We start from the raw sequence: 27,529 nt of genomic DNA on the forward strand, positions 1-27,529 counted from the left end.
ACCCCAGTGCAGGTCTGAGCTTGCTGCCTCCCTGCTTGCAGATCCGTCTCCACTCCTCTCTCCAGGTCCCACAGGAGGAAGAACGCCTTGCTTAAGGATCTCCCAGAGCCCTGCCCTTGCAGCCTGCCCAGAGACAGCGCCTTGCACGGCTGGCCCGTGTTAAGGGCCCTGAAAAAGCTTCTCTATCTCTGCTGTCATTGCCCCTCACGCGCTGTTCCCTCCGACACCACCTTTTAGGGCTTTCCCCAGGATCACCACCTGCTGCTCGGCGCTTCTGTGGTCACTGATGACTTGCAAACACAGTGCCTGCTGTAATTTCCCGCTGCTTTCCCTCCCACTGGCCCGCCCGGCCGGGAAGGTAAGGACCAGGCCTTGTTCCCCGGCACCCACGATGTCTGGCACATGCAGGAGGCATGCAGGCATGTCTGATGAGTGAAGGAAGGAAGGAAGGAAGGAAAGGACCAGTTAAAAAACAAGCAGCAGGAAATACAACAATAGCTTCTTTGAGATGAATGCAAATCAAGGAGCTATTGTAGAATCAAGTACAGTATTTATTAAAATGTTGTACATTTGATGAGCCTTCCCCTGAATTCTCTGGCCACACATTGCCTGTCATTCTCATGTCCCCTGCCCTCAGCAAGCGATGTCCCTTTAAAATACGGCATTCTATTTCTGAAAGTAGGAGCAACATTATTAAAAATAGTGAGCAAGCACGGACAAGAAATAAAGGTAGATTAATACACACCCTTGCCTCATTCGAAGAGGCTTGCTCGTTCATCTGGCTACACCTCTGAGTTTTTGTCTCCGACACAGAAGATGCCTACACGGGGTTTACCTGGCAGGGCAACGGGGCACCTGGCGGACGGCGGACTCGGCAGGGGGCGTGTGTGCGAACACGGGCCGAGGCACCCTGGACCCGCGCACCCCGGCCGACAGACGGCTGAACAGCGAAGAAAGCTTGCTTTGGGAAAAGGAGATTTTCCAGGATAAAGGAAACAGCGTGACCTTGGATTCTATTTCTGTCACAAGTAAAATTGAGTACAACATTTAAGCTGGAAAAAACCGTTTTAAACAGACAGAAGAATTTAGAAAAGACAGCAATTTTAAAAGCAATGTTTCAGGTTTAGGTCCCTTTAAAAGGCACAATGGCCCTACAGGAGACCTCGCTTTAACTAGGGGGCTACCTGTCAGAATGCAAGAAGTTTCCATATGTAACACAGTGCTAAACGCTTGTTTAAGTCTAGCTTTATAATGGCTCTTTTCAGTTTATAAAATAGATTAGCTAAACACAGGCTTTCAGAAGCTGATTTTTGCTGGGGTTCGAGTATCACCACTGACCGTGAACCTGTCACGTAACCAAGTTATTTTATAATTAAAGACAAAAAAAAATCACAATGTTACTAACGATTCTAAATAAGCACGGTTCCCACAATCACATAAATAAAATGCTGTTAATTCAACAATCAAATCACTTCCCCAGGTGTATCTGCGGTTGTGAGAAACACGTATTTCGCGGCTTCCAGACTCACCCCCCTTGGTCACGTCAGTCTCTGGAGTCTGAGGCCTGTGTTCAGGTTCCGGCGCTGCCTCCTACAGCTCTCGGCTTTGGGGACGTCACCCAACCTCTATCTGAAAATGCGCCAGATGGGAGCGGCATCCACGCCCCAGCTCCTAGTCCCAATGGTGTGGGAGGGGTAAGCAGATAACACATGGCGGCTGTCCGGGGCAGTCCTTGCCCACTGAAGGTAGTTTCCTTTTATTCAAAGATCTAGTCCCCGCGACACTCTCACGCCACGAGGCCGCAGCATCATCAGAGCTACCCAGGCGTTTGTCTTTTGTAGAAGGTGGCAAATTCTTCAAACCGTCTAAATTGTGACGCCTGCATTTCCACAGCCGACAAATGCCAGTATTGACCACCGTGGTTTTTAGACAAAGACACGGCTGACCAAGACTAGCTGCGGTTCCATCCACATCCTAACCCAGTTTTTAAAACCACCTCTACGCCAATTATTCACAGACTGCCTTCTCCTCTCTGAGAGACAATTAGATCTGGTTGGATTTGGCAAGGTGTTCAAAAACACAATACAGGAAAATCAAATAACAAAGAAGCGAGCCCAGAAATCCCACAAACAAGAGAAGGGAAATCAGTGAGTTGAAAGTTAAAGAAAAGAAAATCTACCCAGAAATCCCCAAAGGATGGGGAGAAGGGGATACATAAGCCCACCTGATGTACAGGACAGATAAAAGGGTGCGGCCCTGTCATCGGTAAATGAAATATAACGGGAAACAAGATGACAAATCAAGGAGCGCTCGCCGTATCCACACAGACTCAGAACACAGAGAATGACCTCCGAACTATCTGGGGGGGTCACGGAAGGAGTCACAGGGAGGGGTGACGGCTGCCTCCCCTGCTGGAGGCTGATTGGCTAACAGGCGAGGACTGAGTTCTACGCATACTGATCAAATGCTCTTGGAAAATGACCAAACCAAGAAGGCAGGTTCTTGCAGGAAATCCATTCTGACAGAGGACAATGTCAGTGACTTGCCTGTTGCCCTCCCTGCCTTGGGCTCCTTCCCCTGAGGCCGTGACATGCCTGTCACAGCAGGCCCCACAAAGTCCTCGCCACGGGCCACCTGGCGGGGTCACCACACCAGTTCCAGGGCCCTCCACTTTCCTCATACGGGCACACCTCTTTTCTTGGTTGTTTTGTTTTAAGAAGAAAAAAAATCCTTCCATATTCATAAATTTGAAATCTGAAGTTATTTCCTCAAGTTTTACACTTACAAAATAGGTCAATCTTTCAAGCACTTAGAAAAGAGATTGACTCGTGAAGCTGCTGACAGGCGTTTCAAGGAAATTGCCCAGGACTCTCCCGCTCTGGTGAAGTGGATGTAAAAAACGTCGGAGGCTTTATCTTTTTATCTAAAATAAAAAGGTGTCCCTCGGCTTTTCCATGCACACGTAACATGCATTTTCATAAATAACCATTTCACGATCTGAGCTCTGATTTCTCGCTGTGGAAAACAGGACAACTGAAGCAGTTTAGAGGTTAGTTAACTGTCAGCAAAAGTGACGCCCGCAGCCGCTGCCCTGGGAGGTCCCACGTGAGGTCGCCCCCATCTGCACGAAGTCCCCCGACCCGTCCTGTCATCAGACCTCACCTGAGCTCTCCAAAGGGTGAGGAGCAGCACGACTTCGCCAAATCTTGAAACGGAATCTACAGTAAAGGACTGCACGTGCATTTAAGGAATATATTGGGTCTTCCCTGAAGACCTTCGCTGATGTCCCCAGTTGTCAAAATTTCAGGGAAGTTTACTCCTGTGCCCAAGGAGGAAATGGGGGTCCCCGTCGTGTGGTGTCACAGCACACAGCATCACATGGGGCAGGAAGCAGCATCTTCGAGGTGGGTTTCACCTTTCAAAGCTCTGCAGAGCCATGACACCGAGAACGGCGGGGAAGACATGTGGAAGGCAAGGTTTAGATCGCTGCTCCGTTCAAAACCGTCTCTGACGCGTTCACCCTGGGCCGAGTTGGCCAGGGGCAGCTGTCCAGTGAGGGACCCCCAGCAGCAGTCACAGAAGGATGGTCACATCCAGTAACTGCTTATGCACGCACCTCTCGCTCTACACTTTGCAGAGCCAGCTCTGCGTCTGAGGTGACACAATCACTGTGCCCATTCGTCAGCTTCTCCATCTGCAAATACAGCTGTTTGAATGAGAGCAAGCGGATCCACCCTGGTAGCCCCAGGTGTCCTCAGGAGCACGGGCCTGGAGCCAGACGGCTGGGCTTCAATTTCTAGCTCTGCCCCAGTCAGCCTGCAACTCGGAAAAACGGTCACTTCGTGGTGGTGGTTAAAACTGCAGTGGATCCAGGCAAAGAGCTGAGCCAACTGCTCACAAGGCAGGAAGGGCATGCGGGCTTACCACGTACTCAAAGCGTGATTTGGGAAAAACCAGTTACCCCGCCTTAGCGCCGGGAGACGGGGACCATATCTGATGGAGGAAAGGCACCCAGCGCACGAACACTCGGCTCAGAGCAAACGCCCCGGGAAGGGGAGATGCCTTCTCCTGCATTCACTGTAAGAAGGTGAAGGGGACACGGCTTTCCCGTGACTACTGCATCAGAAATCTACCAGAAGGCTACGCCAGGAGGACGCTGCTCCTCAGTTCTGTGGCAGTTTCCAAATGAAACCACCTGCCCCAGGGGGTGACCCTCCAAACACATACTACTTTAAGCAGTAACTTGTGTCCTTATGATTCAAGCTGATAACTTTACAAAGAAACATCCAGAAAGCCCAGATCTTCTTTGCTCGGTGGGACCGACCAGGGAAGGGCCTCCGTGGAGACAGGCGCAGGGCCAGGGCCTCCCTGGCACGCTGAGCTCTTCTGGCGCCTCAGCCCTGGTCGCGCCCTGTGCCCACTGGTTGCCTCGTCCCTTCCAGCCCGTGGCCTTGTCCAAGCGAGAACAGTGGGAGGACACGCTGCAGACAAGGGCTCAGCTCAGCGGGCCCTGGGCCAACCCTCCACACACACACGCACTCCCATGCATGATGGGGGCAGGAGGGGACACGTGTCCATGGACAGTCCAGCCGGGCAGTTTTCTTTACTGAGGCTCGTGACCGTGACCCCTCCCCCAGGGAAGGGCAGCCCCTGACAGCGCTCTGTTGAGGGCTGATGCAAGGGCGGAAGGGACATCAGTGTCCCTGGGGGACGCTTCTCACAGTGGATACCAGGCCCTGCTCCCCACAGATTCTGGCTGGGGGTCTGCAGGGAAAAGCGAGTGGGTGCTGGAGCCTGGTGCACTTGGCTCTGCTAGGTCAGGTGCAGGACAGCCCGGAGGGGCCTCCACTGCACCCCCCCCCCCCCCCCCGTCAAAAAGCGGGAGCCTGAGGCCCTCGCCTCTCCAGGGAACACTGTCCCGCCACAAGGGCCACTCCAAGGACAACTCCGCACGTTGGGCAGTGAGCACAGCTGGACAATTGGAGCTCATCGAGCTCAGCGAGTCCTCAGTGGCAGCGACAGGTTCTGGGAACTGCCACTTTAAGCAAAATGATATACAAGGAAGCCAGTTTCACCACAGGTAACCAACCTGAACAAGAGTTCAGTTCCTAAGGCAGCCATTTCTGATCACAAAACATCACCGAACTTCTAAATAAAGGCCCAAAATACTTCTACCATTAAACACTGAAATACGTGTGAGCTATACAGACATTTTTATAAGATTGATAAAAACAAGGAAGAGGATGACTTTCCAACCCACTTACTCCAGTTCAGGGTCACGTGTGGCTGGAGCCTGTCCTGGCAGCTCAGGCTGCAGGGCAGGACCCCCTCCCCCACCCCCGACAGGACGCCCTCCGGCCTCAGGGTGTGTCACTCACACACACACACACACACACTCTCTCAGACAGGGAATACTTAGACACCATTCACCTCACATGCACATCTCTGGGACACAGAAGGGACATCGGAGAACCCAGCGAAAACCCACGCAGATGTGGGGAGAACATGCAAACTCCAGGCAGGCAGTGGTCCCAGCCAGGAATCAACCCCTTTTTCTCATCAACGCTATATCGAGACGCCCTTGAACAAAAAGCTGTCTGAGGACCCACCGCAGCTGGAAGAGCTTTCACTGTCTGAGGCCCTGCACGACCTCACCTGGAAGGCTCTGCCGTGCCCGTGATCACAGGCGGTCAGGAGCCTGGCCTGATCACACAGCACGGCGGAACCCAGGGGTGTCCGTGCGCGCGCACCGCTGTGCATGCGGCTGGCGCAGTCACAATTAAATGAGTTGGAAAATAATATGATGAGAATTCCTAAGATAATTCTGGTTTACACATCTTGAATGGTAAGCCTGCAGGCTTCAAAGAATCTCATTTTGAAAACATCTTTCAAAACTTGGTTTAGAACTCAGAAGACTCACGCCCACTTCCTCGTAGCTGGTTTCTTCGCATTAAAATGTTTTGTTTGCTCTGTGACTTTTGATATCGAGACTTCTATTTGATGCAATTAGCTTCGTACCAGAAACACGGTTTTCAGGGCGATGGTGGAGACTGAGTAAGTCTCAGAAAACGCGGAGCTCACGACAGAGCCTGCCCGTTGGAGGAGAGGCCGGGACAGCAGCCGGTCCAGCCCACCGACCTGAGCATGCGAGGCGAGTTCTGTCTATAGGGTCCCAGTCTGCCTGAGCGTGAGTGAGTGAGCAACACACCCAGAGGTGTGAAGCATCCTGTCCCAGGCAGGTCCTGCCTGGCAGCCTGAGCTGCACCACCATTTCCACTTTGCTCACCTAGAAACTAGGGCCCCAAAAGGTTAAATCATTTACATAACAGGAAACAGATGGTGACTCTGACAGGAAGTGGGATTAGAAACCAAGGACCACGCCTCTAGGAGTCACATGACCTTTCGTATTTATCACCTCACTGAGCTGCCTTACCGTGCCTAACCTGGGCTTAAGGTCCTCGATGTTCTTTTGCTTAGTATTTTCCACAGCATGAGTGACACGTATGCTGTGAATGGCAGCATCAGTGAGACCATCCCGCACACGGGTATGTTCAGGGCAGCAGCAGGTCCCAATGGAACGAGGAATGATGGGAGATGGGAGGGGGAGCAGAGGGGGCTGAGGCTGAACAGCAGTCAGACAGGGCGGCAGTCATGAGGCCTCCCATGTCACTCAGAGGAATCTCAACTTCACCTTGAATGGGCTGAGGTCCTCCTGGAAGTCCACACCAGCCCTTAGGCTCTGGGATCGGGGCCGGGGGCAGAAGCGTCACCAGGCTCCGGTCACTGGAAGGCCCGCCAGGAGTGGGACAAATGACCCATCATTTAAGGGAAGGAAGCGGGCGGAGGCAAGACTAGGAGTACAGGTGTGACTGAGTGGGCTGTGGCAATCACCTACGCGCCTGTCCGTCCGTCCGTCCGTCCGTCCGTCCGTCCGTCCGTCCGTCCATCGGTCCATCCGTCCGTCCATCCGTCTGTCCAAGTGAACAGCTGAAGGACTACCGCACGTTAGACGATAGGAATAAAAGACTAAACACAGATTTAAAGGCAGCGAGAGGTCAGACGTGAAAACACACACACAAACACCTGTAAACTGTGACCAGCACAGGTGCTTGAGGACACAATCAGAACACGTGACAGGACACGGGGAGGCTGGAGAATGCCTCCTACGGAGCACACACGTCTTCACTAACGCAGGTGCCGTGCGGCCACACCGCACACGCCACAGGTGTGGATGAAGAAGTGAGACCACGTGGGTACCACCGACCACAGGGACAGGGTCACTGTCCCACGGTGTGCAGGGGAGAGACGGACACAGGAAGGTGACACTGGATGGAGCCCAGACGGGATTAGATCGCGTTGTTACGAGCGTGTCAGTGCTGGGTGAAATGATGAAAGCAGACGAGATATTTCAGAGTTAGTAAGTAACACGCGGAGTGTCTGGGGAACAGACGTCGGCGCGGAGAGCGTGAAATCTTTTCTACGTGGTGTCTAAGGCAATTTACTGCCTACGGTTCCACTCGCGAAATCCACAGGGAGTGGGGCTCTGCCGGGAAGCACCAAGCAGGCCTTTCCGCGCAGTCACCCCAACACTCCGAGTCGGTCGAGTGCTCTCTGGTCTGGGTTCTGGGTCCCACTAATTAACCGCCGGTTACTTAATTATCTGTTCACACAGTCATGACTCAGTGTCATTACGAGAAAGAGGTACGTCTTATTCTCAAAGGAGACAAGGCGTTACTGCAATTATGTCTAATTACACTAAGTTAAAAATGGGGCAGAAGGTCCTGATTTATACTCAAAGGGTTGAAAACACCACTTTCTTCTTTTTTGGAAAAAAGCTAATCACGCCGAACCGCGTGCTTTCTTAGTCATTCTGCGGAGGTGGGGCGTCACGGAGGGGGCGGCGTGGCCTTGCTGGCGGTCAGCCCGGCCTACTCAGAGGGCCACTGTGAGCACCAGGCGCCCGTCACGACCACCCTCTCGGAACCCAGCAGAGCCCTTTGCCAACAGGTGTCCTCGGCGACACACACCCGGGGAATGGTCTGTGACAGAGACTCTGATGAAGAATAGCTGGCTCAGGCGGCCCTGTCAATGACCAAATGTTACCCTCCCAGCTCGCCTGGAGGAAAATCAGTCAAGTTTCCAGAGGCACATTTTGACAAGGAAACACCTTCGAATGCTCAGGCCATCGCACTTGGGCTAACGAAGCCCGTGCCTGGAACGGACACACTGTAACTCTTTACTAAAGATGATGCCAGTACAGAACACTGATTCTTTTCTTGTGCCTAGGACGACATTGGAATACTCCCACTTTAGTGCACAGAATCTGAGGAATATTGAGTAATCTGAGTGGAATACATACTTTCTCAAAAAAGCAGGATTTGGAAGAATAGGACTTATCTCTTTTTTTGTTTAAATAAGCAACTGATAGGATTTCTTTTCACCTTCCACTCTGGAAACAGTGGCCTCGGATACTAAAGGTCAAAGGAAAGCTGCGATGAAAGGCGAGCGGCCTTGGCCATGCCCGACCGACCCACCTCCACAGACACAGGACCTGTATCCCTGTGGATGTTGTTTCAAGGAGCTCTTGAAAAATTGCATGTATGAGTTCCCCCCAAATGGCAAGTTTTTTGAAAAACAGAGATGCTCTGAAATTCTTCGATAGTAAAAATGCTTTTATTTTTGTCAATATTTGTAATACTAGTGCTCTGTTTATTATATTTTTAAAATCTTAACCCCATCCCATTCTTCCTGACTGTTCTCAACTCCCACTGACCGACTCAGGGCAGCCTGACACCAGCACACTGCTCAGTCGCTGGGGACCTCAGAGGTCCCCATGTAACTGCGCCCCTGTGGACCTGGCCCAGCCTGCCTGGTGCGGCCACTGCCTGCAGCACTTCCTTCTATGGTGAGAGTCCTGCTTTTCTTTCTTTGTATTTTGGTCGTCGTTTTGTTTTAAATAAAGCTCTGGCTGTTCAAGATAGAATACAGGCCCTGAGCTTTGAATCCCCCATCTGCTCCTTCCGCATCGCCCACGGGACTCTGGGCAAGACATGACCTCCCCAATGATCGGGCCACCTCGCTGAGCGGCCAGGAGGACAATGTGACATCTCGTACAGCAAGGTGCCTCGTGGGGGGTGGCTTCCCATCAGGTAGGACGTCTCCTTGAAAGCTCCTCCTCACGCTGCGGCGAGCTTTACAAGGTTACCTGCTCCCTTCAGGAGTTGCACAGAATCAGTCTTGCATCTTGGAAACAGCCTGCCCCTGCGTGAGGCTAACTACGGGAGGATAGAGTCTTCTAATGCCAACTCCCCTCTTCTCCCCACCAGATGGTTACGGCACCAACGTGGAACAGACGCAGGGTCACCTGCATCAGGAAAACTTCCTGGGTCTCCGTGCAGAGTGGTGTAGTCCAGCGGACATTCACCGAAGTGCTCACCGCGTGCCAGAAGCGATGGGAGCAGCCAGAGATTAATTAACAGGCACAGTGCTTTCCCCTGCACGTTTCCAGGGAAACAGTAAACGAGGAAACAGATGTGGAGTCACCGTTGGCTGCACTACACAGGTACACACTAATAACCGAGCTACACAGAAATCGGACGTGGGTAAAAACGAAAAGCTACTTGGGAAGCATGTGACATGGTTCTCCACGGGCAGCAAGTTTTAAAACGCGGCCTCGAGAATACAAGGGGGGAACCCCCCAAAACAGAATTCATTAAAAATTTTGTACTTATTCTTACATGTTCAAACTTCGGTCACCTTCAAAGTACTGGAGACATTTTTCCCACTGCTCAAAACAGTTTTTGAACTTGTCGAATTTGGTGCCTTTTAGTGCTTTTGCCATTTTTTGTTTCACCTCTTCCACATCGGCAAAACGTTTTCTTCTGAGGACTTTCATCCGGGGTAACAAACAAAGAGCTGCTCAGCCGTGACTGAGGAATAGGAAGGGTGGGGCACAGCGGGGAGGTCACGTCGTTTTTGGTGAAAACCTGAACACTCAGCGCGGTGGGGACAGGTGTGCCAGTCAACCACCCACCACGAAATGGGAAAATGTGTTGAAAGAGTCTTAAAAAAAACTTCACTGAAGCCGAACGCAGCTGCTCACACCAGCTGGTGCACCCGTACAGATGGGCTCCTACAACACCCACCTACGGGGGGGAAGCCTAGACTGCAAGGGGCCCGCCCCCTGGTAGTCATTCATTCATTCACTCAGCCACCATTTATTCCAGAGCTCTCATGTGACGGACAGAGTACTGGGTCCTGAGAAGATAAAGGTGAATGGGCGGGCAGTTCCGACTCTCACGGAGCTCACGATCTAATCTATGTGCACTTCAGTTCAATACGATAGTTACTTCAGTTCAGTCCACAAGGACCAACTTCAGCGTTCCCACCCGCCCCACGAATGAACACACGTGCTGGGGTTCAGGCTCCGAGGCTTCCTGAAGTGGGTATCTTGTCATGTATCCACCCGACCAAAGACCCAAACAGTTTGTTAACGTTTGTGTTTTTCCCTCCGCACGCTGCAAAGCTAAGCAAGTTGTACGCGCCATCTTCAGGCTCCCAAACAGTTAGGGCCTCCAGTCAGTCCGTGACTGGGGACACGCCAGCGGCTGCAGAGCTGTGTTGAGGAGGAGAGGGAACCTCAGTCAGAGGTGGGTGGGGGCCAGACGAAGTCACAAGAGCCTCCCCCAGAGGCAGAGCTTCCAATGCAAGCAGCTGACTGGGATGGGGGGGTGGGGGGCTGTCTCCTCCTCAGACCAGTGACCAGCAACGTCTGCCGGGCATACCGTCACCTACTGGAGCTCTCGCTGTCACTGGTGCAGGGGGACAAAACGCTAGGCTAAGTGGGAAAATCCCGTTCCTGGCTGTTAACTTCGGTAAACATTCCCAGAAAGAACATGTGCAAAGTTAGGAGGGAAAGTTACAGCACTTACAAGTCTGAACAAGTCGACAGCTGTTCAGCGTGGGGCGGGGTGTTCCCCCTGAGGGCACCTGGGGCTGCCGTGATCTGGATGCGGCAGGAAGAGGGCTGGCCTGCGCTGGAACTGTGCCAGGTGACAAGCAGTGCCAGGGGAGGGCCAGGTGTGAGCAGGGGACGCAGACAATGAAGGCTGCCTCCCTTGCAGAGCTTTCTAACCACATCTGCTCCCGAAACGACACCGTGTTCTCCGATGTGGCCCCTGGCCCATCAGCCAGTGGAGTGGATGGAAAGGCGAGTAAGCGAACCCAGCACAGTACCTTTGAATCAGTCGTTTTAATGCCTTTCCCATCGCTTACCAATAAAAATGAGGGCTACAAACAGGAAAACCAAATGCCTGGAATGTCCTTTTATTCCCATGGACTTTGACTTTTCAAGACATTTTTACTCATATTCATCTATCTGCACATCAGACTCACTAGACTATTCACATGCTGAGACAGAGAACATGCGTGCCCCACTCACAGGGCCGGAATTCTTTGCTGGGTGAAACGATGAATTAACACATGAAAAGAGGTCAATAAACAGCTCTTCCTGAGACATGTGGACTGTGAAGCCTGACGCAGACCCCATTTACGGTACGGAGGGCCCTCCCCCCACCTGACCATTACCACGTGGTCATCCAGACACATCGCCATTAGCCCAACCCCGAGACCCCAAAGGAAGACGCGGTGGAAGCAGAGACAGCAGCCCACCGAACGGAAGTCAACACCGCCTCCTTTCACTCCAGACCTGCTATTTTGAGGACACTCAGCATTGGTGGCAGGACTCGAGGCACAGTTACTACTGTGAGTTTGGTGAGAACAGTAGTAACGAGCAGTAAGTCCGACTGTGAGGAAGATGGGAGAAGGTACGGACGCCACATCCTTCCCCCTGCACAGTGAACTGGTGAAGCTGGGAACTGTGAGATGTATTTGATAAATACGACCCACTGAGCTCCCAGCATGCACCCTGTCTCTGCTGAGTGCAAAGAAGTAAAAGCTATGCACCCACCCAACCCAGTGTCCCCTCCACAAAAAAGAAAAAAGCTTCCCACGCTTGATCTTCCAGGTCTCAGTCTAGGTAACAGGGAGGAGACAGACATGCAATGACCAATGCTCAACAGGTCAGCTCCTCTGAACTCGCCCAGAAAAGGTAACCGAAGTCTAGAAGGACAGCCAGGAGACGGGCAGGTGCAGAGAAAGCGGCGGGAGCCAAGGTCTGGAAGCCTGAGAGGACACAGCACCCTCAGGGGACTGCAAATAGTTCAGTGTGTCCAAGACGAAGACCCTGGTCTCCCCAGCAGCTGCAGATGAAGCTGAAGAGGCTTCCCGTGGCCCAGGTGACTTCTGTGCAAAGAGGCACTAAGCACCAGGGGGAGACCTCCATCAAAGCAAAACATGTCTGGGATACAGTGGTACCTCGGCACTCGTCGTCAATCAGTTCCGGAACTCATGACGAGGGCCAAAAGCAACCCGAACTGACCGATGAGGCGTCTTCTCTCACTGGGGGAGCGGGGGACACGGTGACTCACACAAGTTCTAGCATGTGCGCCGAGTCCCGAGCAAGCACCGAGTGCTGAAACGTTTTTTTCTCGTCACAATGTGACGAGCACGGGGTTTGACGAGTTCTGAAGCCGAGTACCGAGGCGTGAGTGTAGTTGGAGGAGCCGTGTAAGGTCCTCACTGAACGTGTGATGAACCTCCCTAAAACGGTGGAGCCGTCCGGTCCAGGACTGCCGCTGGATGGGAGTTTCTGATGCTGCTTCACTTTCACTAGTTGTAATCTGTCTGTTCAGACTCTCCGATTCGTCTTGATTCAGACTTGGAAAACTACATGGAATTTTCTAGGAAAAATTCCAGGAATTCCAGGAATTTACCCATTTCGCACACGGTGCCCAGATTGTTGGTTTACAGCCGTTCAGGGTATTTTCTTACAATCCCTTGTACTTTGGTGGCAGCTGTTACTTCTCTTCTCTCGTTTTTATTTATTTGGGTCCTCTCTCTTTTTTTCTTGATGAGTCTGGTTAAAGGTCAGTCAATCTTGTTTATCTTGTCAAAGAACCAGGGCTTGGTTTCACTGACCCTTTGTATGATTTTTTAGATTCTACTTATTTCTGCTCTGATCTTTATTATTTCCTTCCTTCTACCCCCTTTGGGCTTTGCTTGTTCTTCTTTTGCACGTTCCTTGAAGTGTAAAGTTAGATGGTTTATTAGTGACTTTTCCTGTGTCTTGAGGTAGGCCTGTAAATGCTATGAATTTCCCTCTTGGGACTGCTTTCCCTGTGTCCCAAGATTTTGGGTTGTTGTGTCCTCATTTTCATTTGTTTCAAGGTCTCTTTTGATTTCTTCCTCGATCTTGTTGCTGACCCATTCACTGTTAACTAACGTGTTACGTAGCCTCCTTGATTTTGTGGTTTTTCAGGTTTTTTCTGTGACTGGTTTCTAGTTTCAGAGCATTATGGTCAGAGAAGATGTGTGATGTGATTTCAATCTTCTTGAATTTACTGAGAATCTTTTTGTGTCCTAACATGTGATCTACTCTAGAAAATGTTCCATGTGCATTTGAAAAGCAAGTGTACTCTGCCGCCCCGGGGTGAAATGCTCTGGAGATATGAATTTAAATATATGAAGATATGAATTCAATCCACCCGATCCAGCGTGTTGTTTGAGGCCACCACTTCCTTGTTGGTTTTTCTGTCTGGAAGGTCGATCCACCGATGTCAGCGGGTGTTAAAGTCCCTACCACGGCTGCCTTCCTGTCCGTCTCTCCCTTCGTGCCCTGTGTTCGCTGCAGCACTATTTACAGTCGCCAAGGCCTGGGAGCAGCCCAAGTGCCCATCAACAGATGAGTGCAGAAAACGACTATGAAACACAATACAATAGAGCGCTGCTCAGCTGTAGAGAAAGGCCGCCTCACCCTGTGTGGCCGCGTGGATGGATCTGGACAGCATTATGCCCAGTGAGGTCAGCCAGTCAGTGAAGGACAGATGCCACATGATCTCACTCATATGCGGAATCTAATGAACAAAATAAACTAACAAACAAAAGAGAAAGAGACTCAGAGACAGAGAGAACAGACTGACAGCTCCAGATGGGAGGGGGTTAGGAGGCTGGGTGAAAAGGTGAAGGGATTAAGGAAAAAAACTCATAGACACAGAAAACAGTACAGTGACTGCCAGAGGGAAAGAGGGTGGGGGACGTACAAGAGGGTAAAGCAGGGATAAATGGAGATGGAAGAGACCTGACTTGGGGTGGGAACGCACAGTACAATATACAGATGATGGATTGTAGAAATGTACACCTGAAACCTATATAATTTTATTAACCAATGTCACCCCAATAAATTCAATGAAAAAGCAAAAAAAAAAAAGCACAACATGAAAACCTACTGGGGTCTTGCATTTCATCCTGCCACTGCGTCCCATCTTTGACGACAGCCACAGACTCTCTCTTTAATGCTGTTCACCGACATGAAACATCTGTCCCCTCCCGATGTTCTTCCTGCATGTGACTAGGAGGTACGGTAAGAATCCAAAGGGGTTGCAGTCTTGTAAATGAACTCCTCACCCCTGCCCCCCTCCAGTTTTCAGGGTTATATTTTCTTCCTCTCACGTTAAGTCAGTCTATGAACCATATCAAAGAATTACTGAACGGTAAATGAAAAACCGATTTGCATTCATTGAAAAAACTGTGAACTTTTGTTTTCTTCACTGGAAAGATTTTCCACTAAGAATCCATATTCAGCAGCAGAGCTTAAGAGGAAACACTTCAAGGTACAAACAGCTTGCTACATGAAGGCAATTACTTTTTATATGACTGAATACTAACAGGCGACCTGGAGCGGAACAGAAAGCATGTTACACTAGGACCCTGTAAGAGCCTGGTAACATGTCTTCCTGATCCTCATCTTGAACCCCAAACCCACCACCCAATTCAGCTAATAAATGACAGAGGTTATTTCTTTTTCAGGCGTTGTAGCTCTAGTACCAAGTACTTATTTAGCGCTCCACAAGTACCGCTAAATAAACTAAGGTGGAGTAGTGAAGGCTGAGAGCAAGCAAGAGAGGACACTTGGTTTCAGCATCAATGGTACACATGGACTGGGTCCTTCAGATATCAAGGCTGATGCCTGACACCGTCACTTACATAATCTCCATAGGTCTCTTGTGTCGGGGGTGGCGGTGGAGGTCGGTACCCGGTTGGGGGGACTCCTCTTGCTCTGGGCGTGAGAAGTCCTCTTCCCCGGCTCACTGGCCCTCGGGTGGCCAGGACCCCCCTGGAAGCTGGCGTCCCTCGTGGGCCACCTGCCCCGACCGGCCGGGCTGTGACTACTCCCCTTCCCCTACAAGCAAGAGGGACAAGGGAGCGTTATTCACCATCTTCTCTAACATTCCGTTGCTCACAGGCACTTACAGCTCAGGCAAACCACGGCCCACTTTTCTGTAAAAGAGTAAAAACAGAAGCGAGAGAAGAAGCAGGCATCCACCGGAAGAAGCCGAGTCATGCGGGCAGCTCTTCCAGCAACAGCAAACTCGGGGGCATCAACGCAGCTCTCAGTTTTACTGGGAACCTAAAGTCGCCCTAGTGAATAAACAGAGCCTCTTTACAGCACACACATACGACCACAGTGACCGACGCACAGAGAGGTGAAATGTTTTGGTACGAATGTAAGAAAATAAGTGCAGAGACTATGTAGAAAAGTACAAAACTCTGATGAAAGAAATTAAAGGAGAAATCTTACAAGCTCGTGGTTTTAAGAGGCACTACTGTTAAGTTGCCAATTCTTCCCAATTTGATGTATAAATTCAAGGCAATCCCAGTCACAGCCCCAGCGTGCTATTCTGTAGACGGGCGGACACAGTCTAAAGCACACATGGGAAGGTAAACAAGAAACCCAGAGAGACAACACTGAAGAAGGAAAGTGTTGGGTGGACTCGCAACATCTGACTGCAAGATGCACTTTAAAGCTACAGCAATCAAGTCAGTGAGGACTGGCAAAAAGGCCACCCACAGATCAATGGAAGGAAGGGGAGAGCCCAGACCCTGACCCAGGGAAATGTAGTCCAGGGATCTGTGACAAAGGAGCAAAGACACTTTGATGGAGAAGTGATCGTCTTTTCAAGACAGGAAGCTAGAACAAACGGATGTCCATGTGCGCGCAAGCGGGGGGAGGGGGGAGAACCTAGACACACACGTTACATCTGTCACAGAAATTAACTCGACATGGCTTTAGACCTACGTGTACCCTATCAGACCTGTAGGGAGAACGTAAGAGAAATCTGCGTGACCTTGATTTGATGATGAGCGTTAGGTATCGTTAGAAAAGCATGATCCCTGACATAACATTAGTAAGCTGGTCTTTCCTGGAACTGAGTACTTCTAGTCTGAGAAGGGCACTGTTAGAGGTGAAGAGACACGCCACAGAAAGGGAGAAAGTATTTGCAAAACATGTATCTGATAAAGGACTTGTATCCAAAATATAGAAGGGACTTTTAAAACTCAACGATAAGAAAATAAACAACCCAATTAAAAGTGGGCAAAACACTTTTACAGCCAGCTCACTGAAGACGGCAGACACGTTAGCAAACAACCAAATGAAAAGATGCTCAACGTCATTTGTCATCAGGGAATTGCAAACTGAAACATACCTGTTAGAATGGCTACAATCAAAAGCACCTGAATATACCGACTGACAGTGAGAATGTGGAAGGAAGGGTACTCTTCTTCGCTGTCGGGAGGCAAGCAGAATTGCAAAGTCACTCTGGAAGCTGCAGAGCTAAATACCATCTGGTCATACAACACGGTGACTGCATTCCCAGGTATTTAACCAACTGACTGGAAAACTTATCCCCCCACACAACCCGCACGTGAATTTTGGAGCAGTTTTACTCACAGCAGCTAAAACCACCAAGATGCCCTTCGACGGGTGTGGGGACGAACAAGCAGGGTGTGTCCGTACCATGGAATGTTATTCGGCAATAAAGTAAAACGAGTTAACGAGTAATGCAAAGTTAGAAATGAATCTGAGGTTCAGGTTTCTAAGTGAAGGAAGTTGGTCTGAGAAGGCTACACACTGTGTAATTCCAATTACAGGACATACAGAAAAAAGAAAAACGACAGAGATGCGTAACACGGAGATCAGTGATTGGCACAGGGCCCGGGGAGGAGGAGGGCAGAACAGGGGAGGCAGAGGGCATATTTCAGGGTGGAGGAGCCACCCCGTGTGACAGTGAATGGTGGCTATGTGACACAGAGCGTCCGTCAAAACCCACAGAGCTGTACAGCACGCAAGTGAACTCCAATGTTATGCCCCCCACAAATATGTCATCGAGGAGACTGAGGTCTCCTAGAATGGAATGTCGATGTGACAAAACTTTTTAGTTACAGTAAAAATATATAAAACAACCTCGCTGAAGGAGCTGGGAAACGTCTGTAAGGCTACAGGCAAAAGGGGCTGTGCATAAGCCCTGGGCCGGAGGCCGCGGCTGGTGCCTGGGGGCGGGGCCGCGGGCAAAGGCTAACCTCTCCGACTCCACTACACACTGATCCGCTGCTGAAGAACCAAAGGGGGGCCTGGGGGACAGTGGCAGCCACGTTTGCCATGCTGGAGGGGAGGCTTTCGATCCGCGAGGCGAAGAGGCTAGGATGATCAATACGGAAAGGATTAAAATCAGAGTCATGGATGTGAACTCCTGATTAGCCCCGACAGACAGACAGCTCTGTGGTACACGGGGGTTAGTGTGCATCCACCCGTTCCCCCGCGCCACCAGCTGAGAGGCCCAGAAGCAAGCACACACCACTGGTAACAGGCAGAATGGGCACCGAGATCTTGGTTTGAACCCTGCTCCCCAATAAAAGGAGCCAGGGCTCCTTGGAGGGATGGCTGCTTCTAGGACTGGAGCAGGAAATATACGTGACGATAATGGTGCAACCTGGAGTACCAAAAAGTAAGGGGGCACTCAAAAAGAAAAAAAATAATTTTAAACTGTGGTGGCACGGGAAAGCAGCAGAGTGGCCAACAGAAAGAAGTCCCAAAGGCCAAAGCTGAGACAATTCGAGCAAGAAAATTAAAGTGGTCCTGGGCTTTAACGCAATGTATGAAATAGACGTCCGTGGATCCATCCTGATATAAATAAATGATTGAATTAACAAGTCGGGGAGAAGAGAAAAGCCTTCCCAACGGTTTATGTGGACATTGCACCCTGGGGGGCGGGGAGAGAGACATTACAGTGGAGAGGCCTGACAGACACTAACCTCAGGTTACCACGGCAACACCAACAGGGGATAAACCATGTGGACGATATGTGTCCTTGACGGCACGTGATGAAAATGATACGGAGCTCCCCAAACCCAGAAGCCCAGGCTAATCACGAGAAAAACATTAGAGAAATCCCAGATGCGGGACATCTTAGAAAAAACCTGGCCAGTACTTCTCAAAACTTCAAGATCAGAAAGAAGTGAAATCTAGTAAGACTTTCACCTTCAGACACCTTGTTGTATTCCTTTTGTGAGTATGGTAAATTAAAGAGTTCCTTTTCATCCCCGGCCATGGACGGGAGCACAGGAGACAGTGCTGGTGGGACCAAGGGCACTGGAGTCCGATCTGAGTTCAATTCCTGGCTGTTCGTACTGGCTGAACTCCGCCTGCCACCTGACACTCAGACTAGCCAAGTCTGACCTCTCCAGGCCAGTCTCCTGGGGTGTGCAATGGGGTACAGACCCACCTCTCACTTACTGTGCAGGAGAGAGGACATGGGACGTGCAAAGCATTTTACACATTTTCTGCTCGACACACATCAACAGTGCATTCAAATACCGATCACTCTGAACCGTCCTGAAACACGCCATCGTTTCTGGGGTGTTTCACTCATCGTCTTCTCTCCAGTGAGAAGAAAAGAGTAGTCGCCACCCATAGTGCATCTACTAGCCCATCAGTGATACTGCTGTTGACCTGTGTACATTCAAACAACGGAGGCTCCTGCTTCCTTATCCAACACCCTTTCTTTGCCATGGGCCACGAAACATTCAACATGTCTTTTGAACATACAATTTATATGTTCAAGAAGTCCCCAGTTCGTCCCTATCACCACCGACGTGGTCAGACCACGGGCCCTGGGAGTACAGGGTCACCCTGAGACGTCTGCTACGGAGCCGCCAATGGGCCATTTGACACGCGCAGCTCCAGGTACGTTTCTATGAAAGACACGTGGAAGATTCGCTTGTGAGTGAGTGAATGTCCGTGGCGAAGTGTCAAGCAGCACGGTCGGCAGGGCCTTAAAGGACACTTTGGCGAGAAGAGGACACGGTGCAGAGTGACGTGCTGATGTGAAAACCCCGTCATAGAGCACAGTCCTCCCTGAACACTCCACGTGGGGTTCAGGGCCAGGCTGAGCAGCAGGGCTGAGAGCAGAGTGAGAACAGGCGCGGCATCCGCGAGATGGGATTTGTAACGTACCGATGGGAACTACTTTTTACAGGGAGGGGTCATCTGAACTCAGAGAAGCGGGCAGGGTACAGCGCTGCCCTGGCGTAGGGTGTGGCGGAGCAGACAGATGATGCAACTGAGGAGAAAGTTTCCTAAGCAGATGGATGGATGGGATCGTAATGGTTCCTTCTGTTTATATTTTTCAGCAGGCTGCCGATGGTTTCTGGCCTTGAAACTCAAATGTAAAAACAGCCCAGAGCCCTGGCTGGTGTGGCTCGGTAGACTGAGCGCCAGCCTGCGAACGGAAAGGTCGCCCACTCGATTCCCGGTCGGAGCACATGCCTGGGTGGAAGGCCAGGTCCCCGGTGGGGTGTGCGAGAGGCAGCTGATTGATGTTTCCCTGACGCACTGACGCTTGTCTTCCTTTCTCCCCCGCTTGCCCTCTCTCTAAAAATAGATTAAATCTTTAAAAGAAAAAGCCTAGAAAGGCTTTTGTAGTAAACAGCTATTTCTGAGGAAATAGAACTATGAATGACTAAATACAGTAAGTAATGATTAGCCAGAAACTAATTATTTAGCTTATAAGTTAATACCAGGTTCTAAGATGGGATGAAAATGCGCATGCTTTGGGTCCCAACACACTCAAACCTAACTGCGTCACTTCGCTGCTTAGCCCTGGTCTCCCCACCTGTGAGGGGTTCATAACAGCCGGCTCCTGCAGCACAGCCGTGAGGTTTACACACAGGACGTGTAACACGCCCCACCTAGAACAGGCGCCGGCAAGCGGGAATCCTCAGGTGGACTTCCACGTGGGCTCAGCCCCGACACCGTCCTTTTCCCGCTTACTGAAGGACGGGGAGAGCGACCATACTGCACCGGCTGGCCTCCACGCCCCATGCGCAGCTGCCACCCACTCATACACGTTTTATGCATTTAGCGACCGTGAGGCAGTCTGGTCGAGTGACGGCAAACACAGACTGCCTTGTTCGGCTTTTGCTCCTAAATGTCTTGAGAGGTGCAAGAAGAAGGTGCAGCACTAATGCGGGGGCAGCAGTCCGGGATGCCCCGGGCAGCACCGGCGTTGCTAACCAGTGACCGTGGGGCTGCAGCTGACCCCGGGCCCCAGGAAAGGGAGGCCCACTGCTGACTGAGGGGGGCCTGCAGGACACAGTGTCCATGTCTTAGCCTGACGTCACCGGTGTCGCAGTGAGAAAGACCTTCCCAGGGATCAACCCGAGGTCCTCGCCCCACGCAGCAATGACCTGAGGGGTCGTTTATTTTCCCTACAGCATCCCTCACACATTCGACAACTGTTCTTCCTCCCTGCAACTGTTTTTCTGAGAGTTAAAGCTCAATCATTCTGAGACTTCTTTCCTGCCAGAGGCTGACAGGAGAAGGAGGGCTAGACAGAGGGAGGAGGCGGGTACAGCCTGGAGTTACAATCCGTCAAAGGCACGGGAGAAACTGTCAGAGCTGATGAAGATAGAGACCTCTGAAGGGGGGGGGGGGGGGGCTTCGGCAGCTCCCACCCTGAGCACCCTTAGAGACCAGAGTGGCTCTCGTCGGGCAGGCTGACCACACATTCATGGGCACCCTCTTCACCTGGGACCTTGTTTCCAGGCACAGTCTCACTGCGTAGGTCTGGGGGCCTGGGGGAGTTTGGGGGAGATGGAGATTCTCTCCAACAAGCTCTCAAGTGCCCCGTTGGTGGTTTAGATACAGAGGTTAGAGACCCGTTACAAAACCTGTTGGTTATCTCATTTCCCTATTCCGTGACCCGTCCAATCTTCAACGTAAGTTCTTTAAAGAAACGACTGAGCAACTGTTCGTACAGAGTATAAAAGACGCAAGGCAATCTGCTTCTTCTCCAAGTTACCCAATGCTGACCAGTCGCACTGTGGACAACCCAAGACAGACAGTGTGGGAGAGAGTGCCACCTCTCAGAACGCGCGAGAAACTGACTGATCTCCCCTCTTCGTCCAGAGCCGTGTCCCCCGAAAGACGGAGGGCTCCCTCCTTCCTCTGAAGCCCGTCATTGTCTTCCACTTCTAGTTGTTCTGTGATTCTCCGTCTTTTCTTTATTCCAACACAGAAACAGCAGGTATCTGTGTCATTTCTCACCGTCTGCCTTTGGGACCCTGCAGCACACGTCTGCTCCCCTCTGACAGCAGCGCAACTGGCAACAAAGGAGTTTCAGAGAGACGGGTAATTTGGTGCTGGGTCATTCTGAGTAGTCAGAAAAGCAATCAGTCCAGTTTGAACTTAAATGCGACATTTAAAACATTAGGAAGAGGCCCTGGCCGGGTAGCTCAGTTGGTTAGAGCGACATCCTGATACACCCAGGTTGCAGGTTCGATCCTTGGTCAGGGCTCTTCAAGAAGCAACCAGTGAATACATAAGTAACTAGAACAACAAACTGGTGTCTGTCTGTCTGTCTCTCCCTAAAGTCAATAAATACAAATTAAAAACAAAAATTAAGTAGGGCTTGGATTGGTGTGTGCTCAATTTTCTATCTCCATTTAGTAGAAGAGGTACCACGGCTCAGAGGGGGAAGAGCCCTGAGACCATAGAGCTAGTGGTGACTCCTGAACCTCTGGTCTTCCCACAGTGTCGCCCCCTAATCTCAAGTCACAGGTAGTCCCCCACTTTTCTGCTTGGAAGCCCTTGCCCCTCTGCCTCCGACGACTTCCCCCAGACGCCATCCTGTCTTACTTCTCCACCTCCATTCTGAGTTTGTCACACCCACACCGCCCGCTTGGAATCATCTGCGCCCTCATTCCTACGGCTATTTCACTGTCTGTCACGTACCTCGCTCCCCGTTTATACCACCTGCTCAGCATCACCTGTTTCTCTTCCTCGTTAGACTCTCTGACGTCAGGACCAGGACTCAGACACGTCTATAAACTCAATCCCTATTACAGAAAGAGCTCAAGAAACACCGACTGATGGATTTTCAAAGAGGAAAAGGAAATACTAAAACTTCCAAGAAGCCAGGGCATGGTGGGGAGATTCCCGCTGTGCAAGAAGAGCCTGCTCACTGCTTCCTTCCAGCCGCAGCTTCAGCGGCTCTTGTCGAACCCAATCTGGGAAAAGATCAGTGGGCACGCTGGTGCTGGCACGGAAGCCTACAGGAGGGCCCGGAGCAGCTGTCCGGCTTCGTGCTGCACTTGACATGCACGCAGCTGGCCGAGCTGAGGCCAAGGGCACCACGTCTAGCTGCTTCTCTCATCCATCTGGCCCGGCCAGCATTTAAACAACAAGTTCTTGCCAGAAGCTCTCACACCACGTGCGATGTTATTTGCCTCCGTTACTGTCTTCCTAAAGCCTATTAAGGTGACTTTAAAAGAAACAACCCATTTTTCTCCTTTTGTCTCTCTCTCATCAACTCCAGTGTGGCCACTCACTAATAGCCAGCCGAGCCCCTGGGTACAGAGTAACTGGGCTCTGAGGACGGAGGTGGGAGCTCAGAGGAAAAAACTCAGGGCACCTGCCGGCCAGAAAAGCAGGGAAATGTGTTTGCAGGAAAGCCCTGGGGGACTCTGCCTGGGACGCGGGGCGCATGTGCCACAGGCCCACACTGACCACACAGAATCAGCAGGAAGGAAGGAGGGAGGCTGTTCCAACAGGGCAGGCAGTAGGTGGTCCTGAGAAGTCAGTCCAGTTGCGAGCCAAACAATTTAAATAATACCCCAGCAAAGTGTTTAAGTGACATTCTGTCTCATAGAAGAAATGTACTAGCTTTTCCTATACCCGCCCTTTTCCTTGACAAAACAAGGACCTGTAAATACAGCTGTCTGAGATATTTATGATACCATTTCTCATACTTCGTAGACCGTGAGGGGAAACCCATCGTTTTCAGTCACTCGGACGATCTTTGCATCTCTGCTACCTTTCCTAACCCGTGTTCAAGAGAATCAGGACCGTGTGCCAATCGACACAGATGAGGCAGCGAGAGCGACCGTCCCTCATGTGACCCTGTGGTTGGAGACGTGACCTACGGGCAAAGTAACTGCACTGCTTACTGTGCACACAGAGGTGACGTCGTCAGCGTCAGCGGGCACTGAGCCAGTGCTGAAACGATACGCGATCACCTCACGCTGACGGTTTGCACGGTGTCTCAAAGACGCTGACCATTGTTGAGGCCCCATGAAAATTTACACTGTCCCACACTGCGCAGCCCTGTGAGTGTGACCCCAGCGCCCCGGCATCCCGTTTGGGAAGTGCAGTCACTCCTAACATGTGGGCCTGACAACCAAGAGAGGGAAGAGGGAAAGGGGCAGGAAAATTATTTTAAAAAACAGGAGCTGAAAATCTCCGCCATTTATGAAAGCTGGTAAAAGGTCCTGAGTGACCAACCTCTCAGCCTAATGGCCTAAGTCAAAACGGACCCCCACGCTTGGCACCCGCCCCTGGTGGGCACGCACCCACTACTCAGAAAGGCGGACTCCGTCGGCTTCGCTCGCCTTCTCCTCCTGCTGTTCTGCGATCAAATGCATGGAGACAGGACTGCCTGCTGCTTGGGAGGAAGGGCCAGGTGGGCCAGAGCCAAGGCCAGTGGACGAGAGACACAGAACGAGCCGGCTGTTTGAAGTGAGGAATAGAAGGGAACGTCCTGGAAGATCCCAAACTGTCTAGCCCAGACCAGAGAGTGGCAGGCAAACCGTGGGGAAAGGGGCCTACTGAGAAAAACGTAAAACCAAACAGACAAGTGCTGCGTGGAGTGGTCTCCAGTCCCCGTCCCTGCGGCTTCCCCAGTCCCCTCTCTGCAGGGCTCTGCGGCAGGGGACAGGGAGGGGTGACGTCACAGCAGTGCTGCCTGGAGACTCGGCCCCCCGGGACAGACGGGGCAACGCGGAAAGACTTCCCCCTCTCCTCAGTGAAAGAAGTCCCCGTGTGGTTCTCGCATTTCAAAAGGAAATAAAAGGTCTCACTGGAAAACCTGTCACTTCCCCCACAGGATTTAACTGTAGACCGATCACACCTCTCACCAGAGAGCTGCCCCGAAGTGACAGCAGCGGGGGGGGGGGGGGGGGGGGGGGGGGGGGGGGGCGCGACCCTGACGACCCAGGAATCACTTGTTGCACCGTGAAATTCCAAAGTGGGACATCCCCGTGACCATTCCCGCCAAGCTAATTCAGCCACGTGACAGGCAAGAACCGCAAGAACCGTATTAACATGAAATACTGTAAATGGCCAACACTTGATCAGAAAGAGCCTCGAGGATTTGCTGTTGTGCTGTATTCGCTGCACAGTCTTTTGCTGAGTGGTTACCAATGAAAAGTGAACAAATATAAAGGTAAATTCCACTCAGTAAAGGCCACTGAGCAGCCGAGGCAGGGCGCCGTGAGCAGTGCTGGCCCAGGAACGGCCATGGGCGGAGGCGCCGTGGGTGGAGAATGCAACGCCAGGAGGAGGAGCTGGATGCCCGGAGAGCGGGCGCTCCCAGAAGGAACTGAGTGCAGAGGACTCGGAAGGAGACAGCCTGGCCCGTTCGAGGAACAGAAAGGCTTTGGCCCAGTGTGTCCGGAGTGCGAAGGGGCAGGTGGAAAGATGGGGTGGGGCAGTGCCAGGTGACGAGAGCGCACATCAGAAGTGTGGGCTTTCTTCCAGCTGCAAGGGAAGCCACTGAGGGACGTCAGGCCAGGAGGGAGTACATCTGATCTCACTGAAGAAGGTCCTTCAGACTGAATGGGAGCTAGAAGAGAGGGCTGGGTTGGGTGAGGAAGGACGGAAGCCGCGATGAAAGGAAACCCCGGCACACTGGCGGAGCCGTCTCCCGGGAAAGGAAGCATTAGAACTGCTATCGCGCCACCTTCTGCCAATCACAGCCAGGGTCCGTCAGCGCGCTGTGCCCACCTGCTTATCGTGGGGGCCGGCAAGCCTCTGGTGCGCAGGGCGGACTTCCCTCGGACCACCGGGACGTCGGCGTTCTCCGAGCCTCCGTTCAAATACGTCAGTTCCTGGAGCTGAGCTTGCCTGATTTCGTCATTGTAGTCCTGCACGGGAGGCAGAGGGAAGGGGTCTGCTTTGTGAAAACCGCAGGCGTATGCAGAACGAGAAGCCATTCTTTAACAGAAAACCGGGGGTTAGGAAAATACTTCAATTCATAAAACAAGATTTGAGTTCATCCAAATGAAAACATACCAATAAATTGTAAAAAGGAAAAAACAAAAAACACAGTCTTTTTCCCCCAAACTGAAACGTTCTCTAACAAGCCACAGCTCTTCCCCCAGGCACATGCCTGCCGAGTGAGACAGCTGTAATAAAATCAAAGGGCCGCGGAACACAGTTTACAACGTGACCCAACCAGTCCTTGCTGAGCATCCGTGATGCGCCCAGCGACAGGAAACGGAGGGAACGAGCCACGTCCCTGCCCAGTTTTTGCACATTTCCACTTGGATATTGCACAAGTAGCAAAAGTCCACATTTCCAAAATTGAACACATCGTCTTATACCTGAAAACATGCTCTTGTGTGTGTGTAGTTGGAGGGACAAAGGGGTGATTTCATCACAGAAGAAGTACAAGCAGGTCTGAGCCTGAACAAGAGACTCAGAAGAGAGTTTCCTGGAGTGGTCAGAATTAAAAATATTAAACCTGTTTAGTAAATTTATTTTAAAAATACACGGCCTCTTCCTTACTCTTCCAAAGCAGAATGCGACACTGACGTGGAGCTGGTAGTAGAAGATGCTGCGGAGAATGAAAATAACCCGCATCGACAGTGAGGTGCAGACCGCAGCCAGAAACACCGCGGAGCAGGCGGCGGGAGACCACGGCCAGGAGGCCCAGTCGCCACGATCTGCAGGACAGGCGGGGATTCGGGGTCCCAGGTCTGCTGTAAACACAGCCTCCTTCTCTAACTTATTTGGAGTATTCTGACCTCAGAAAAGTCACTGGAATCAATTGGTATCTTCATCTCACTACAAAAAACCTATAAAGGTTCCTACCATTTTACTGAACATGTGTGAAGATTAATAAACTGTCTGTAAAGCACATTCTAAATAAAATGTACCACATCAAGGCTAACTCCTGACCCTGTTCAAAGTGTGAGGGGTTGGCGGGGGAGCAAAATGAAATTGTATGAGGCTGAAAACAGATCCACAGAGGAGACGTCCACTGAGGCCCCATTCAAACGGCGAGGGGGTGGGAGGGTGGGGGGGAGACTCTGAGTCCGCGTCGCAGCAAAGGGCATTTGTGAGGTCATTCCAGTGTCCCAAAAAGGTTTAGGGCTTGGGTTCCCACAACACGGACCAGCCCTGCAAGCCTCTCAGTCACGTGGCCTTGGCAATATTAATCAGTCTCAGAAGCCTGTGGTCTCATCTAGAAAGAAGGAGTAATGCCACGTAATTCATGGGGACAGCAGAGGGCTACCTGCCGTGGCAAGAGTGAAGCTCTTCAGCAGGGAAGGTGCTTTGCCAGCACCAGGACTGACAAGGGTTGCCAAGGGCTGAAATACAGGAAGAGCGTCAAAACCACTCACGGGAATGAGGAACTTCTTGATCTCCTCCAGGGCGTGCCCCATGCGGGCGTAGGCCTCCGCTGGCGGGGCGAAGACTTCGATGAGCACGTGGAGGTCGTCGTGGAGGTGGAAGTACTTCGCTTCCCCACTTTTCCTCAACTCTTCCTCCTGAAGAAAGACAAGTGGTGCTGAAGAGTAGGTCGTCGGGAGGGAAGAGAAAAACGACACAAACTACCCAGAGCGTATTTGGCACGGGGCTGTCATGAGGAGTCACTCAACAGCAACCACCACCTCAGGAAGAAAGTCTGGAATATAAACCTGACCCCGCCATTCCCGGGCTCCTATGAAAACTCGAAGGCCGCCTGCTGCTGGGGTCTCACCTCTGTCTCTGGCCTCCGGTCCCGCCACCTGCCTGCTCTCCGCCCCATGCTCGGCTCCCTCGTGCCCTTGAATCCCCTCCAGGTGCTGCATGGACTCCCTTTGTGGTTCTCCCACGGCCAAGCAACCCAGCTCACTTCTGCCCGGTTACCCTGTGTGCCCGCACACTGTTACAAAGTAATTACCAGTATCTAAGGTACCTAAGGAGCCTCATTTGTTACTTGCCCATTTTCTAATTTCTCCCACTGAAGGCTTCAGGTTACAGTTAGGCTTGGGGTTAGGGTTGGGGTTAGGGTTAGGGTTAGGGCTGGGG

The 27,529-nt window shown here is 51.6% G+C and overlaps 1 protein-coding gene across 12 annotated transcripts in view; it reads right to left on the minus strand.

Annotated features, from left to right (window-relative positions):
• The window catches only part of KHDRBS3 (KH RNA binding domain containing, signal transduction associated 3), a 120,694-nt gene that overhangs the window by 31,643 nt on the left and 61,522 nt on the right, over nucleotides 1-27,529 (minus strand). For 9 of the 12 annotated variants that reach the window (XR_002975885.3, XM_045181478.2, XM_053929698.1 and 6 more), the window contains 3 exons: nucleotides 26,860-27,006; nucleotides 25,238-25,377; nucleotides 15,103-15,298 (listed from right to left, as the gene is read on the minus strand). Coding sequence is in view for 11 of the 12 variants with exons in the window: in XM_045181478.2 (XP_045037413.2) it covers nucleotides 15,103-15,298; nucleotides 25,238-25,377; nucleotides 26,860-27,006 (483 nt within the window). In the remaining variant the exon portion in view is untranslated. The remainder of the gene's footprint in view (nucleotides 1-15,102; nucleotides 15,299-25,237; nucleotides 25,378-26,859; nucleotides 27,007-27,529) is intronic. The other 3 variants (XM_045181481.2, XM_045181482.2, XM_045181480.2) reach the window with 1 other exon arrangement.

This window comes from Desmodus rotundus, chromosome 8 (genome assembly GCF_022682495.2).
Source record: "Desmodus rotundus isolate HL8 chromosome 8, HLdesRot8A.1, whole genome shotgun sequence".
Taxonomy (NCBI): domain Eukaryota; kingdom Metazoa; phylum Chordata; class Mammalia; order Chiroptera; family Phyllostomidae; genus Desmodus; species Desmodus rotundus.